This window comes from Phyllostomus discolor, chromosome 4, assembly GCF_004126475.2.
Source record: "Phyllostomus discolor isolate MPI-MPIP mPhyDis1 chromosome 4, mPhyDis1.pri.v3, whole genome shotgun sequence".
NCBI classification, from domain to species: Eukaryota; Metazoa; Chordata; class Mammalia; order Chiroptera; family Phyllostomidae; genus Phyllostomus; species Phyllostomus discolor.
Window position 1 is genome coordinate 142,916,490 of NC_040906.2, and position 16,474 is coordinate 142,932,963.

The 16,474-nt window shown below is 35.6% G+C and overlaps 1 protein-coding gene across 1 annotated transcript in view; it reads right to left on the minus strand.

Annotated features, from left to right (window-relative positions):
- The window catches only part of LOC114494060 (pleckstrin homology domain interacting protein), a 140,973-nt gene extending 131,942 nt beyond the window's left edge, over positions 1 to 9,031 (minus strand). Inside the window, exons 1-4 of the mRNA XM_028508930.2 lie at positions 8,768 to 9,031; positions 8,594 to 8,652; positions 8,436 to 8,465; positions 8,185 to 8,244 (exon numbers count right to left, since the gene is read on the minus strand). Coding sequence (XP_028364731.1) covers positions 8,185 to 8,244; positions 8,436 to 8,465; positions 8,594 to 8,652; positions 8,768 to 8,807 — 189 coding nt within the window. The 5' untranslated portion in view covers positions 8,808 to 9,031. The remainder of the gene's footprint in view (positions 1 to 8,184; positions 8,245 to 8,435; positions 8,466 to 8,593; positions 8,653 to 8,767) is intronic.
- Between the last annotated feature and the right edge of the window lie 7,443 nt (positions 9,032 to 16,474).

The window sequence follows — 16,474 nt, forward strand, 5'->3', positions numbered from 1 at the left end:
AAACAATCTGCTTTTGCTTAGTATGCTACTTCATGTAAACGACTGTCTTTTCCAGCCAAGAAAAATTTCTCCTTATCAGTAAAATGTATTGTTAAAATGTAGGTATTACTAGTGGGAAGAGAATATAAAGAACCTGGAAGCCACTGCATTCTACCAGATCTACTGATATTAAGAACTTCTCTAATCAATTTTCAAAGAAAACGTCAATAGTTTGATTAAGGGTTCAAAGTCAAACTGCCTAGGTTTAAGCTCTCACACTAAGCATGAGAAAAACATTTACTCAAAGTCTCAATGTCTTCATCTGTTGTCACTACCTTGGGAGATAATCACAGTACCTGACATAAGAGTTGGCTTTGTTTTAATTATAATCCACATTACATATTACATGTTGACCTTTCACGTTAAAAAAATCTTTCTAAAGATAAACAGGGGGAAAGAATTGGTTATCTTTTCAAGGACTTTTCCAATTGAGACTAGATCAATGTATTATTGTAATTCCAATTACTTAATTTACTTGTGAGACTTAAATGCCAGTCCTTCCTCTAGCATATAAGTAAGAAGTCCCTATGAAAATAAAATCCACCTACTGAGTAGAACTAGTATAATCTGATTTGACTATATTTCTAGACAACCTGATTGGTCTTTAAAGTCAGTTTTTCAGATTGCCTCATCAATTTTCTCACATTTTTTTCAGATCTGAAAGCCTAGTTGCTTCTGCTCTCTACTATAGTTTGAATTACTAAAAGGTCAGCTTAATGGAATGCAGTTCCTATTTTTATGACTATTCTAGCATGCAAACAAGAATCATAAATTTTAAAAAACCATTTGGTATTTAATCATTCTACAAGCTTATTATTAAAACCCAGCCCCTTTACATCTCAAAACTTCTGAAGTTATAATTATACATCTCTTAACCATTATTGAAGTTTATGTTCAATTATATCTAGAATCTTTAAAGCAAGTTTACCTTTTCTCTCAGCACTTTTACTAATAGCATCTTCACATAGATAAATATATAGAATACTTTCTGCCAAATATTCTCCAAATTTATCTTCATAAACAAATAAGGTTAAGTATTCTTCCCATGTCACAGGTAAAGAAAACTGAAATCCAAAGGTTACTCAATGTATCCAAAGTCATACTTTTAGAAAACAGAAGAAACAGTAATCAAACCCAGGTCTCATGACTTCAAGTTAACCACTATTTTTATTATATTAGTTTCCTTCTCAAAACTTTAGCACCCCCCCTTTTGTCATTACATAGGTTTTATGATTATAAACTTGTTAGAACCCATAACCACTTTTAAAGTCAAATCTTCTAAGCTGGGTATCTACTCTTTAGAAGTATTCTCACATGCTTTTGATTTCTTTGTAATTAAAAATATAAGTATCAAAATTGATCTTGGTGGTCTGTTTACTTTTTTAAAATTTTTATTTATTGACTTGAAAGAGAGACAGACACACACACACAAACAGCAATTTGTTACTGTACTTCTTTATGCATTCATTGGTTGATTCTTGCATGTGTCCTGACTAGAAATCAAACCCCACAACACCTTGGTGTACTGGGGGAATGCTCTAACCAATTGAGCTACCCTGTTAGGGCCTATTTACTCTTAATTAACTGTGAATAAACACGCTTGAAAGACTGTGTTTTATATTCACTGTTTGGTCAACTATCTAAAACTTCATTTAGATAATTCAGTTAGTATGATCAACGCAATTATCAGTACAAATTTGTCATCTAAAAAAAATGCAATGCTGTTCTTCCAAAGTTTATTCATCACAATCTATGTTCTGCTAAAAAAAAAAAAAAAACCAAAAAAACCTTCCATCCAAAATTAAGGTTTCCATTAAGGTTCCCACAAACCACAAAGGATGCTCTATAAAAACTAATTTAAAATACAACTTTTTAAAATAACATATATTGAAGTTTTGTTTTTAAATCAAGTTATATTTGCTAAGCAAAACTTGTACAATAAAAAATCCTTTAAAACATTTGCTTAGTAAGTATAATTTAAAATTCAAATCTATAATTCTTAGATTGTCTATTAATTTAAAGACAGGAAACTCTTAGACTGTTTATGCTTAAGATGCCAAAGTAAATAATCTTAAGAGAACAACCAGTTTCATTTTCAGTCATGTTTTAGTTTCAAACAGTATACTCAAAATACTAATACCACACATCCAATGGCAGTGAAGTTGTTTCAGAAAATGTGTTTCTCCAAGCTGACTGGAATTTATTATTTCCACACCCCAAAACTAAACCAAAACAAAGTGACACAAGCAAGGGTAAATATTTCTTGTATTTATGATAACCTCTGTGAAGGCAGACTATGTGCCTGTTATCCATCTATGACAGAGACCAAATGGTTCATGCCCCCATGAAAACATGCCATCTGGAGTCCAGAATACATATATTCTTTATGTTTCCTTTGCAGAAGACTGTCAATTCATGCTACCATGAGTAACCTAAGTCTTATACTACAAATCTCTTTTTTCCTACAATTTAAATTACTTTTAACTTAAGTAGTAGCTGTATCAGACCATGTTGCTACCTAATTTTTCTTTTTATCAAAACTTTTCATCCAGCCATCCTTTTCCTTATGTGATTCCTGAACTCAAATAAGGCTGCTTGTGTGTGTGTGCAAAAGGCAAGTAACTAAAGGTAGACCTGCTTTAGACTGCCTTCCTTGTAGAGACCAAAGGCTCTCACACTTAAAAATATTTTGCTGTTCAGTATCATAATTTTGATTTTTCAGTACCCTGAATTCTCAAATTCCATAAAGAAAGAAGTACTAACATTTCCCCAATCTGTTATAAAATATTAATACTGTATATTCCATATGCTCAGTAACATATTTAATTCCAAATAACTTATTAATTTTCAAAAAATTACTCATTTCACAAACAGCATCTCACAAACTAGAAAACAAACTGATAATCTTGACACATTCTATTTTTTTAAATCTTGACACATTTTAAATTTATTTCCAAAATTTTAAATATGGTTCCTTTTATATAATGGCTCTAGATATAATTATAAAAGTTAAATATCCTAAAAATTTTACTGTAATTTTTTTTCTAATGCACTCATTTTAATGAATGGCTTTCTTGAAGTTAATTAAAATAGAAAGTGATTCTAAATGGGTATGCTCAGTATAACTGTCATTTTTCTCAGTATAACAGACATTTTTATGAATTCTAAAATTTAGATGAGGAAACTACTAGCAGGAATAAAATCAATCTGTTTGGTACTACTTGTCCAGAATAAGTTGGGTAGAATACAACTTTATTTGCTACAATTCTGTAGTGACATGATAATTCACCAACTCTGAGGAAGAAGAAAAATCCTGTGGTTATATGATAAAGAAATTCTGAGTGGATTAAAAACTTGACATTCATAGGATTTATTTAACCTAATGTTCACTTAAGAATTCAAGAAAGTCTTTATTAAACTCTTTGAAACATATGTATCATTAAACCAGATTGGCAAAACAAGAAAAACATCTCTGACAATTTCCAAAAAGAATACAAACTATTGTTAACAGTTTTAAATTACACAAATCTCTGGACAGGAGGAGCCAGATGCAACAGTCACACTCCCCTCATATATTCCTAAAAGTCACCTGATCATTACCAAAAGAAAAAAGCTTCGTATATCCTCTAATCAATTCTGGGATATTTCAACCACCCAAATACTTAATGTTAATTGTTCCACAAAAACTAGTCATAGTTAGAATCACTTATACAGCTCACCAAGGTTTTCTAGATGTTCACCCAACATGCTTTAAAAATTATTTTATTTTTTACTATACTTTTTTCTTTATATCTTAGGCTTAATTATGTTATCCTTGACTCTAAAAGTAATTATACTAACAGTATTTTCTAGGGTTTTAAAGTGGTCTTTTTTTTATACTGTAGCTGTTATGTTCAGGAAGTTGTGCACACTTGTTTCTGGAAAAAAAAATGTTTTTCTTAAACTTTAATACACTATAAAGCTGTAACTGGAACAACCTTTCCCACCACTACTAAAGTTCTAGTAATAGCAAACACAAACCTTTACTGAGTACTTGATTTGTGCCAGTCCTATCACTCACAGAATCTTACAAAGAGCTATATTATTAGCCCATTTCACAGACTGTGGTACTTACTATTCTGTCCCATAACAATCATCTAAAACACCACTGTGTAGTTAGGGAGATAATCAAACTCACTCTTTACATAATGCCAATTCAAGGGTATTAAGATTTTAACAGGCGCTTATTTAATTTTGAAATATATGTAAAATGTCTCACTTTTCAAAATAATGATTTAAGTACCAACAGAATTGCATGTGTAAGAAAAGATAAAATTTTTCCCACTTCTGTCTATACTATATTAAAGCCCTGTCTTAGAAGCTACCAAGCTAAGCTTATCATTTCATTGGCAATCCACAAAAAAAATTGAAACAGAAACTCTTTAACATTCACTTCGTATGCCATGCCATACCTCAAATTATACTGGCTGAACTCTAAAAAGTACTATATTATCTTTAATGGAGAATGGAAATTGCTGATTTAAAAACATTTAAAGCATCATATATATTTTTTCCCTAAAATTTGTCTCCTAGGTTTTATAACTTTAACTTTCACATTAATCAGCACATTCTAAATAAATGCATACTTAAGATACGTAACTAAGTAACTTCTATTCATGGTTCCTAATCATCTCTGACTTTAAGACCACCAATTAATTTATGAAAACTAATATTTAAACCATAGTGAAAAACATACTAATTACAGCATAGGGGCACTCTACAATGTAGTGCTTCCAAAATTATCCTTGCAAAGAAATACATACCAACCTGAGAATGCCCCTATCAAAAATGTTTAGAAAATTTTAAAATCAATATGATCTCTATATCTTTTCTGGGTTTTTGAATAATCAAACTCCAAAAAGAAAGAGTTGAACTCTTAGAGACAATGAATTGCTATTTCTAGTTCAAAAATCAGATTTTCAGATTAGAAAAATTTTAATTCACTTATTTCACAAATGAGATAGCAGGGGCCCCCAGAAACTGACTTGTCTGAGATTTTAACAAATTTGCAAAATATGAACCCAATTTAGGGGTGAAGGATGCCTTTGTAGAGCAAGAAATGTGATCACAGTCCCAAGTCTGGGAAAAATACTTAAAATTTTTGCCTCAAGATCTCATAAATATGTAATCACTACTAATTAAGGTGGTAACTTAATTATGGAAACTAAGAAATAAACAAGTAATTGTCCAAAAATTAGTTTTCTTATTCTACAAAAACCTTGCCCACTAAGCCTGGCTCCATTAAAAAAAATAAGAATTCTGATAAATGCTTTTTAAAAATGCCCTTCTGCTTTAAATTCAACCCCATATTTTTAAAAATATAAAATTGATTAGACACATACCATGGAGTAAAAAAAAAGAAAAAGAAAAACAAAACCCTTTAACTTCACATCAAAAATATTTTAAATCTTAGGGTGGATGGTAATAACCACAATACCTCCATCAGTAACACTCAAAATGAATCTGTTTTTTAAAAAACCTGTAAACTTTTAAAAACTCACAAAACTCCACTTTCCTCTTGGTCAAAACTCTATCACTGTGATTCTATCTGCAGGCTGACTACAGATGCTAATCTACACCTATTTTAAGATCATAAATACAAATATTACATCCTATTCCAAATAACTGTAATTTTAGATTTTTCAAGAAATTTAATCTGACATGTGAATTCTTCCATTTAAACTTATTACTTAATTATCAGTAACATAGCAACAAATTTCCAGGTAGAGGTAGACCTACTGAAACTGCAAACAATAGTTATTAGTTTGGTTTCACTCGCCAAAATAGTCTTCAAACCAATGTTAAATGGTAGCAATTTAATAGGAAACAAAGCTAAACATGTTTAAGTTATAAGAATAATTAAGACAATAGAGAATAGTATACAAGGGTATGCGTGGTCCACCTAGGTAAAATTTCAAAATCCTATTATTAAACAAAAACACAGATACTTGGTTTTGTTCCAAAATGCTTTTAGAACTAACTAAATCTCAAAAAGTCTAAGTTAAACCAAATACCCATACACATCTAGATACACTTTGATGGATAGGAAAGCACTGCGAATGATGCTTTGTATCCAGAATATAGAGTAAGCAATATGCTGAATGAATAAAAAGAGAAAATAAACCAGACAACTCTGAAGTCTAATGAGAATTCTTAACTATCTCATGAGTATGCCAATATGACTGATCTGGTATAAAGCTGAAAACACTCCAAGTAAGAAGAACCACTTCCATGCAAAATAAGTGGGTTTTTATAAATGATACCTTTAAAGACACCGCTTATTGTGTCCTAAGTTTTAAGAAAGAGAACAGGAAAATAAATTCATTTTATTATACTTCAGAGATGAGAAACCTCAAAAAATTAAATAAAATAAAAATCAGCACTGGTAGCCTTGTTATTATTGGAGAAACAAAATGATATTCCTACAAGGATTAGACATTCCCATTATTTGGCAGATACCATTAGCCACTTCACTTTAAAAACACAAATATAACATTACCAACTGTCTCCAAGAAGATAGCAATCTTCAATTACTTTGGTTTTGTGGGTTTTTATAAGATGCAAAAATGAATTTTGTAAAATCTGCCCAATTCGTAAACATGGAAAATCATAATCCTTATATCTTTCAAATAACAAGGAAGACCTAGAAATCCCCTTGAGATTTTGTCAAATTGTTACAACCTAAAAAGTTAAATATTGCAGTTATTGAATTTGAGTTGGCTTCAAACTCTATTCATATTGGCCAAGAATTGAATGAAACTGGCCTTAGTCACTACTTGAAGGCTGTTAAGTTTCCATTAAATTTACTAAACCTAAGTACCTTTGCTTATTTCCACACTTGAGAGCACTTATCAACAACCTAGACTAAATCAGAGATTCTGATGCATATTAAATGCTTGACATCCAAATGAAACGAAAGCCATCAAAATCATGTCATGCTTTCACCTCACAAGACATTCAATTCTAAGCTATATTTGAATCTTCCCAATTGTTTCAGAAGCCCTCGTTAAGAAAGTCATTATTACTTATATCAAACATCAGTTGCAAATGTCTCAGAAAATCAATTCACTGCATAGATTTCAAAGGCTGATTCACCGCGTGAGTGCTTTAACTACCCTCACACACACTTATTCATACAACCTAAATCAGTTTAGAATAACATAGAAAACATAACTCTGAAAGTGATAGGTCCACATTTAAACATCAAACTCTATAAATTACTAAAATATTCACCTTGAAAACTCAAAAAATTTAGTAGGTATTTTTAGCTATTTACCTACTTATCCCAAGATAATCTAAAAAACTTTTACAAGCCAAGTTCCATCCTAAGTAAATACATGGATAAAAATCAAAACTCTTCAGTGGCCTTCAATAACAGTTTTTAATTGAGCAAGGAGCATAACACGAACATTAGCGATATTAGAAAAAGCCTGTTAAACCTCTGGTTTTAGGATTATTACTGGCTTTACACTTCTGCGTGTTTCGTACACGCAAGATGTTCTGCTGGCCAATTATCATCACACATCTGAACCCCTCCATCAAAAAAAAAAACAGGCTCTGAATTTAGAGAAAGCAAAAGAAAAAGCAAAGTAAAAATATATAATGTGTCGCCAGGACTCCGCGGCGACGGAATAGCCAAGCTTGTGAAATGCTAATGCCACTTCGGAGCGGTTAGTCACCAGCTATTGTGTGGGGCTGGAGAAAGCCGAGCAGACCGCGCACGCAAAGCGAGCGCGCCCTCTTCCCTCGCGCCGCTCCCGCCGCCGCCAGCGCCGCCGCCTCGCGCGCCCCCGCGTCCGTACGGACGCGCGCGCCGGCCCCTCCTCCTCCGGCCTTGCACTGCACAACACTCATGACGTATCTTTATTTCTAGCACATTAACAAAATATCACAAATAAATTGTCGGCAGCCCCTGCGGCCCCAGGGTGCAGGTACCCCCGGCCACTGCTACCCGCAGCCTCCGTGCCGGCCTCCCAACCCTTCCCCTGGCCTTTGGAGCTTTCACGTTCTGGGGCCAAGTTTTTGTCTCTGTAAAAAATTGCGGGAAATTCAATTTTTATTCGACTCGGGGAAAAGTTTCTTTGCTCCGCGACGTGAATGTCTCACCAGATTCTGGTAGGTCCTGGGATGCTCCTTCCCGGTCCAGTCGGTGCGTCGGGGCAGCAGCTGCGGGGAGAGGACGCCCCGTTAGCCGGCCCCCAGCCCCAGCCCACCCGCTCCCCTCCCCCGCCCGCCCCTCGCCCCGGCTGGGACCCCAAGCCCGGCGCCCCACGCCCCAGTGGCGACGGCAGCGGTGGCGCTGAGGCCCAGGGGCAGCCGCCCAGCAGCAGGACACAGCGGGCCAGCGCCGCCCTTACCTCTTTCTCGGCCACCTCGCGGATCAGCACCTGCAACAACAAAGCGGGGAGAGCTGAGCCCCGCGCCCCGGGCCGCGGCCCCGCCACCGCCGCCGCCGCCCTCCCCCACGCCCGCGAGCGGAGAATGCCGGCCCTGCCCGTGCTGCGCGCCGTCGTACCTGAGCCGCCTGCTGACAGGGTCCATCTTCCAGGAACCGGGCGATGAGGAAGTAGAGCTCTGCGCGGGAGAGAAGGACGGAGAGACACACAAGCTAAGCGGTCGGGCGGCGGGGGGCGGGGGACCTCGAGCGGAATCGCCCGGTGCCAGCGGCCCCAGCAGCCCCCCGACTTACCCGATCGCAGCTCCGAGAGGCCTTTCCTCTCACAAGACATGTTTATGGGTCACTTAAAGGCCGCTGGCGGGACACCCCGCCGCCGACGGGAAGCGGGGATGGTGCCGCCGCCTGCCCTATAGCTGTCACTGTGTGTTCACGAGCCGAGCCTCGGCTCCACCATTCAAGCAACGGCGGCGGAGGCGGAGGAGGAGGAGGAGGAAACAACAACTCTCAGGCAGCAGCTACAGCCGCCGCCGCCTCCGCCGAAGATCCCTCCGCCACAGAAAAGAGTCCTCCACCTTCGCGGTCCGGGCTCGGCCGGTCCTCGGCCCGTGCCCCCGCCCCCTGGCGCAAAAAAGGAGTGCCTCCGACCCTGCGACCCCAGCGCCCCCGTACTCGGCCCGGTGAGACCCCCACCCGCTCCTCCAAGGCTGTGGGTGCGATTTATTTATTTATTTCCAGCGGAGAAGATGTCGGAGCTACAGCCGCGGGTTGGCTGGGAGGTGCTTTCTCTGTGGAGGCCCATCGGAGGAGGGAGGGGGCCAGTCACTGCTCTGCGGAGGGATCTGACGCACACGGTGCCGCAGCACAAGCTCTATTCAGTGGCGCTGCTGGGGCTGAGATGGAAGTTAGTTTCTATGTAGCAGAAATAGGAAACAAATGAAGCAAAACTGCCCAAAGAGGGGAAATGCCCCGAGGATGGGTCTCACTCTCACGCGCGCACACAGACACACACACACAGCGCACTCACACGCTGGGCAAACTCGGGATCTCGCTACCCTGCCTGAGTTGAATGATAGTGTTTGGTTTCTGTCTCTTGCCATGTGCATGTGTATAAATGCTGCGGACTGGGATCTGTGTAAGTCCTGTCCTGCGTTATTTCTGCAGCCTATGCAAAGTGTTGTGTAATTTATTGGAGGGCTTTATGTTGTGATAGAGGATCGGGCGCTTTTTGTTAAGCACTTGGTTTGCTAGCCCGGTATTTGCTGAAGCCACCTATGCATATATCTTTCATTACTGCCGTTGCCTTAAGCGTACATTTTACAAATGTTTTTATTGTTGTTTGGGCAAAGCGAACTCCTGATCTGTACTTCAGATACTCTTTTTTTCCTGATTACAAAAAGGCTAATAATGGCTAATTAGGGATTCAGGATTAAAGAACCTTAAAGCTTTTTTTTTTTTAGTGTTTACCAGAAGGAATAATGTAAACATGAAAGAAAGGAAAGAACACTAATATTTATCCTAACTGATCTGGAGGTAATTTAGTGACAGATCAATAACCTACCAAAGGATATTGAAACAGTATACTACACTTTAGCCAGGGTGATTAGTAATTAAATAATTTAAATAATCTGTGAATCTTGTCGACTTCGTCATCCTAATTAATGGCTTCTAATTTGAGGTGTAAACCATTCCTGTTTACAGTTAATCAAGGGAAGACTTCTTGTAAACTGACAAAAAGAGAAAAATTAATCTTTCGTAAATTAGTATGTAATTACCGGTTTTATGTGCTAAATCATACATCTGCGTTTTGTGATGAGGATAAGGGCCTTGTTTGTTGAAGAAGAATATGAGTGAAATTAATAGAAACAATGGAAAAAGACGTTTGTTAGAAAACAAGGACACTAAGTGATATTTATCTCCAGATGATTTAAGCACTTTTCAACAAGACTTGAGAGTTGAATTTTTTTAAGGATTGAATTTTAAAGGGAGTTTGAATAGTCATTCTTTTGTTAACATTTAACAAAAGATCCTTCTTAAAATTTTTAGATAATAAAGTACATTTCATAAATCTGGTCTAAAAAGGTTATTTGTGGGGAAAGGACCAACAAGCTGTATTGTGATTTTCTAGATTGTTTCCTCAAGCCTTGTACCCGCCTAGCTCCTAAATATTCCTAGTGGGAAATACTTGCTGCAACTGCCTTGGGCTGCACTGCAAGACTGCATCGGTGTGATGACCTGTACTAAAACATCCAGAAATCATCATACATGTAATGAAGAAGAAAAAAAAGCTTAAACCTCCTTGGGATAATACAATGTAAAAATTGCCTCTTATAACAATCAAATAAAAAAGAGAAGTTACCATGAGTTGTCCCATTGCAGCAAAATTATCAGAGAAACTTACTTATTGAAATGGCTACCCTTCAAATATTGAAAATATTTGCATTTTTAAGGACAGTGATTCCATTCTAACTATTATAGGTAAAGTAACTTGCTTCTAAATGGTTAGGCTTGAAAAGACAGACATTTAATATGCCTTTATGCAGTTCTGTTTATTTCTGTGACTGATGCTTTCTAGTTTATCTTTTCTTTTTAAAAAAGATTTTATTCTTCAAATAATTGTAACATTTTATATTATGATGTTCTTTAAATAAACAAATTTTAAGAACTAGGTATTGTAGTTAGAATCTTGTGGTTTTGAAATGTACTAGTCTGATTCTTACCAATAGATGTTTTATCCTTGTGAAAGAAAATAAGCCAAATTATGACATGGAATATGAAATTACCCTGGGTAAAGTTTTCCATATATATCTTGTGACCATTATGTAAACACAGAAAGCTCCTAGGATCATCTCATGTATGTTTTTCATTTGTAAGTTACAAAAGCTATTCCTAAGTATGCTAGTATATTTAGCTCCTAAATTTTTAAAGGAAAATTCCCCTTCTAAGTTTTCTGAATATGATGTTCCCATCATTTTGACTAACCTTTGACAATGTTTATACTTTCTTTTCGAAAGATGTAATTTGAAAATGGTGTCACCCTGCTTTTGTTGAACTAATTTATAACTATCAGTCTGTTTTAAGAACATATATATATTAACTGCGAGAAAGTAAAACTTCTCTTCAGCCAAAGTATTTGTTTTTTACAGTGTAAGTTAAATCGAATTGTACTGGGTCTTAAATGTAATAAATACTCATTATAATATTTTAAAAATATTTCTTTAAACATTAAACATACATTTCTGGATTCTGGTATCATCCGTTAATTATAGGGTTTATTAAGTCATTTATTGTGCACAGGTACACAAGAAGTCTGTGCACATCAAATAGAAAGAAAATCTTACCTTTAAGTCCTGTATTTTAGTTCCCGAGGTAATGGCACTTGCACCTCTTTCCTAAGCCTTCTCTTTTGCATGTAAGGATAGTTCAGATTTCATCTCTATCCCTTGTTTATTTTAACTTTTTCATGGACTTGAAAAATAAAATGTCAATTTAAAAAGATTTCCTTGCCTTTTGTATAAGAGGGCTGACAAAAATAGTAAAAGATTGGAAAGCCAATGATTAATGTTTTTAATATAATAGTCTCTTTAGGAGAATTACAAATGTTTTTTGAAATGTGAAATTTCAAGAAAAATTTCTGTGAAATTCATCACCCATTTTCACTATGCATCCTGTGAAATAAGATACACTTTTAACAAAAAGTTCATCTTGATTGTGATAAGCTATTATTCTAATGAAAGAATCAAATGGTGCCATTAGAGTTCTTTCTGGAACAAGATGGTATACTATTTATAAGTAAAAGGATTCTGTCACACTTATGAAATGTGGTTTGTCTCTATTACTGTGAAATAATACGTACCTAAAAAAACCTCTGCAAAAACTTTTAAAATTATATATTCTTGTTTTTATTTCAATATTCTTTTTTATAGCTATAAAGTATACAAATGAAAAAGTTGAAAACATTCTTGTTCAAAAAATACCCTCTTTTTTAATACTCATTTTTCCTGGCAACAAGATCAACTGTCAAAAGAATCTTGTGTAACACATCACACTCCTCCTTCTGGATCTCCCCCAACATTATATGTTTCTGTCCATGACAGTCTGACTTTCTCTGAACACACACATTCTCCCTTCACAAAGCTTGAATATATATCAAATGTATATATTTGGCTTCTGCAGAAAGAATAGAAATAACCAATTTTATTAAGCCAAGTTGTTATTTAACAATTTGTATTGTCTCCCTTATATGTGAGAAATTTTTTCACTTAAATTAGTGCATGATTCCTTTTAATCTAACAAAAACTAGCTGGTAACCAACAATCAAGTAATCCCTCACTTGTTGGGTTGGCCAAAAACTCTGCTTAGTTTTTTCCATAAAGTAAAGACAAAGGTTTCATTTTCACCAATAAGTTTATTGATTTGGATATTTTGGGTATGTTGCTATTGCCCCTGTGGTATAACATTGATTGTTCTCAGTTAATGTCTCAATTTTATAGCTGTCAACTTCAACTGGTCCACCCGGCCATGGAGCATCGTCCAGCAAGAAATCTCCAGCACAAAACTTTGCAAACCACTTTTGACAAGTTCAATCAGTCATGGCACCTTCTCCATACGCTGCACAAATCTTTTTTTTTTTGGTATTTCAGTTGCGTTTGTATCTTTCTTGAAATAATAAAGCATGATATCAAAAAATGGTGCATACTTTCTTCCATTTCCAATGTTAAAATGGCTACACAGAAATTAACCAATTTTGATAAGTTTTTTAATGCACGTGGATGTGACAGCTCTCACAATATAATCTAACAAAATTGTTTGAAATGAAGTTAAAACAACTAAGTGCTACTAGAACCATTTTAAGGAGAAAACCAAAAGAACTTTTTGGCCACCCCAATATTTAAATGTCATTAGTAATTCACCAAACAACTTTTTTTATGCAAAGTTAATATTCCTTGTAGCTTAGGTTTTTTTAATGTAAGTTTTAATTTGCATAAAAAGACATACCTTCATGGACTTATTTATATGTTTGATTTTTAACATTACTTCATGATCTAACAGTACAATTACAAAGATTAATGGAGAAAATCAATTTTAGAACATATTCCCCCAGATTTAGAGCAACACAGTGGGCAGAGCAGAAAAAGCTGTTCCATAGTCTGTAGACACATTCTTTCATATAAAGATGTCTGATGGATCAAGAGTGGGCTAGACAGATCAGAGAATAGTGGAAGGTGAGAAGATAGACCCCAGGGGAAGGGGATGCGAAGGGAGTCTTTCAAAGTTGCTAGTGGTGGTGTATTAAATAAAGCATGCTATTATCAATGTGATTTTAAGATGGAATTTGATGACAGGAGTTATGTAGTCACTTGCCTTTACATGTACCCAAATTCATTAAGAACTCCAAAGAAGAAAATTTATTTTATTCATGTTAAGGAAAGAAGGGGTGGGGAGTTTACCTGACAAGTTAGTGAGGAATCTCTACATAATAAGAACAGTCAGAATCAACCCCCTGAAATAGACAGACACTGCTGGTGGGGAAGGGGAATGATTGTTTTAAAAAAGTAGGATCTGACTTGAGACTCAAATATGAGGATAAGATGTATATGAAAGTAAGATGCAACTTAACTTTGAGAATATAGCCAATTTAGATCTAAACTGACTTTGTAATAAAAATCATGATTCCATTTCCTGAATTCCTAGAGGAAGTCCTGTCTAATTTACTACCTTATTTTATAAATTGCTTATATTTCTCTTCCTTTATTTATATGCTTGGAAAAAATCTTCTTGATTTATGCCTCTGTTACTTTATTCCCTTTGATGAGTATAGTCAGTTGTAGTTGTTGAAATAGTGATTAGCTAACTAGCCCGAAGAGTGAGTTCTGTTATATACTTACAAAACTTAAAATAATGTTGATAGCAAGTAGGTCTTTTAACTGATACGTGTATGTTCAAAATTTAAGAAAAGCTTATAATTTGATTTTGAGGTTACACCTACAAATCTATTACATTCATAATTTTTATGCTTACATTTGGTTGCATAAACATATAGGTGTAGATAAAATGGTTAAGTGGATTTTTTTCATGTTTTCTAGAATTTACCAACTGGTGATTGTATAAAAACTAATATAGCCTTTAACTAGAACCTACTAGTAAGAACATATGTGTTATTTCAACAGTTATCAGAAGCAATGCCACTGAGCATTATTTGAGAACATCTTTGTTAAGAATAGTGAGTAAGCTGTATCATATAAAAAGGAAGAAATTGCATTTTTGTCTTACCAACTTTACCTCTTTCGTGTTCACATCTTATACTTTATACCTGTTTTTGTCAGTCAGTACTTAAGACATTTTGGTAAATCTATGTATAAGATTGCTATCTTTCCCTGATATTCCAAATTCTCTGGGGTTTTGTTTTTGTTTTTGTTTTTGTTTGAGTGTTTCTACAAATTTTCTTCTCTTCCATCACTGAAACTTTAGTTTCCAGGGGTAAACCAAATGTGGGAATTAAGATATGCAGTTAATTTAAACGAGTCTTAAGAGCTCTAAAAATATAAAGGAATCTATTCTTTGCTTCTTATAGCTGAGACAGTCACACATTAGGATCTTCAACATCTTTTAGTTTCAGCCTTCCTGGTCATTAGGCAAGAGACTAGAGAGAGAATTTACACAACTGTTGTGAAAGAGAGGAAAAACAGAGACTTCCTTCTTCTACCTTTCCATAAGGAAAGAAATGAAATGTCAAACAGCACGAATTTTCTGTTTGTGAGGTATATGTATGCATTTTTGTGTTATTAAATTTTTCTTATTTTTGTCAAAGTCAAGGTAAATGTGACCTCTTTAAAGTTTGCTGAGTTAGAGGAATTACTGATTTTTAAAAAATTATTTTTGGAATAATTAATCCATCTTTCAGATTCTAGTTTATAAAGTTTCCAATGAATCCTGGCTGAAGAGGAATGACAGACTCACATGGCTCTGTGGCCAACAGTTTTGCTTACCTTGACTTCTTCGAGATGTTTAGGATGGGAAACTCACTTCGTCTTTGAGAGCCAGATGCCATCGCACCTGAAAAACATTTAAAAATGAATCCTTGATGAACACACAATGGTAAATATCAATGGCACAATAGTAATAGATTTCCTAGTGGCTGTTAGCATAACATTCTTCAATTAGGATAATACTTAGAAAGGTTATTCCCCCTTTCAGTCAGTTTCTCATGTTGCCTTTTTTTCTTTTTTAATATTAAGATATTATTTTAATAATTTATTTTTTAATGTTAAAAAGAAAAATAAGCCCTGGCTGGCGTAGCTCAGTGGATTGAGCTCGGGCTGTGAACCAAAGCATCGCAGGTTCGATTCCCAGTCAGGGCACATGCCTGGGTTGCAGGCCATGGCCCCCAGCAACAGCACATTGATGTTTCTCTCTCTCTCTTTCTCCCTCCCTTCCCTCTCTAAAAATAAATAAATAAAATCTTTAAAAAAAAAAGAAAAGAAAAATAAGTTTTGTCACAAGTTCTGGTGACTTGTACTACTTCTACAAAACTGTTTTGTAGTACATTTCTATGTGTTTCTTCTTCCTGGGCAAAATCATGTGAGTTAACATAAGGACCCAAAGTCAATCTGTAATGTCTCTCCCTTGTTTCCATATGCCATTCCTTCTCCTGTCTTATCCTCATTGTAGCATTCTCTGTGCATCAGCTGAAGAACCATCATTTAAACACTGCCTTTAAGTTTGACACTCATGAGTACAACATTGTATCTAACACATGGAGATACCCAGCCCACCAGAGGCTGATGGTAGATATACCAGCTGATCTGGAGCAGTTGATCCTCTCTACACCTGGAAAACGTATGTCTCAGTGATAGTCTGGCCAGTCTCCAGAAATTATCAATTATTAAAACTTAACTTTATTTAGGAACAATAACTCAATGTATTGAATCGACTGTAAGAGATATGAATCAATGGCTATATGTACCCTGTAAATTTAGTTATAGAGGATTCAGATTCTTT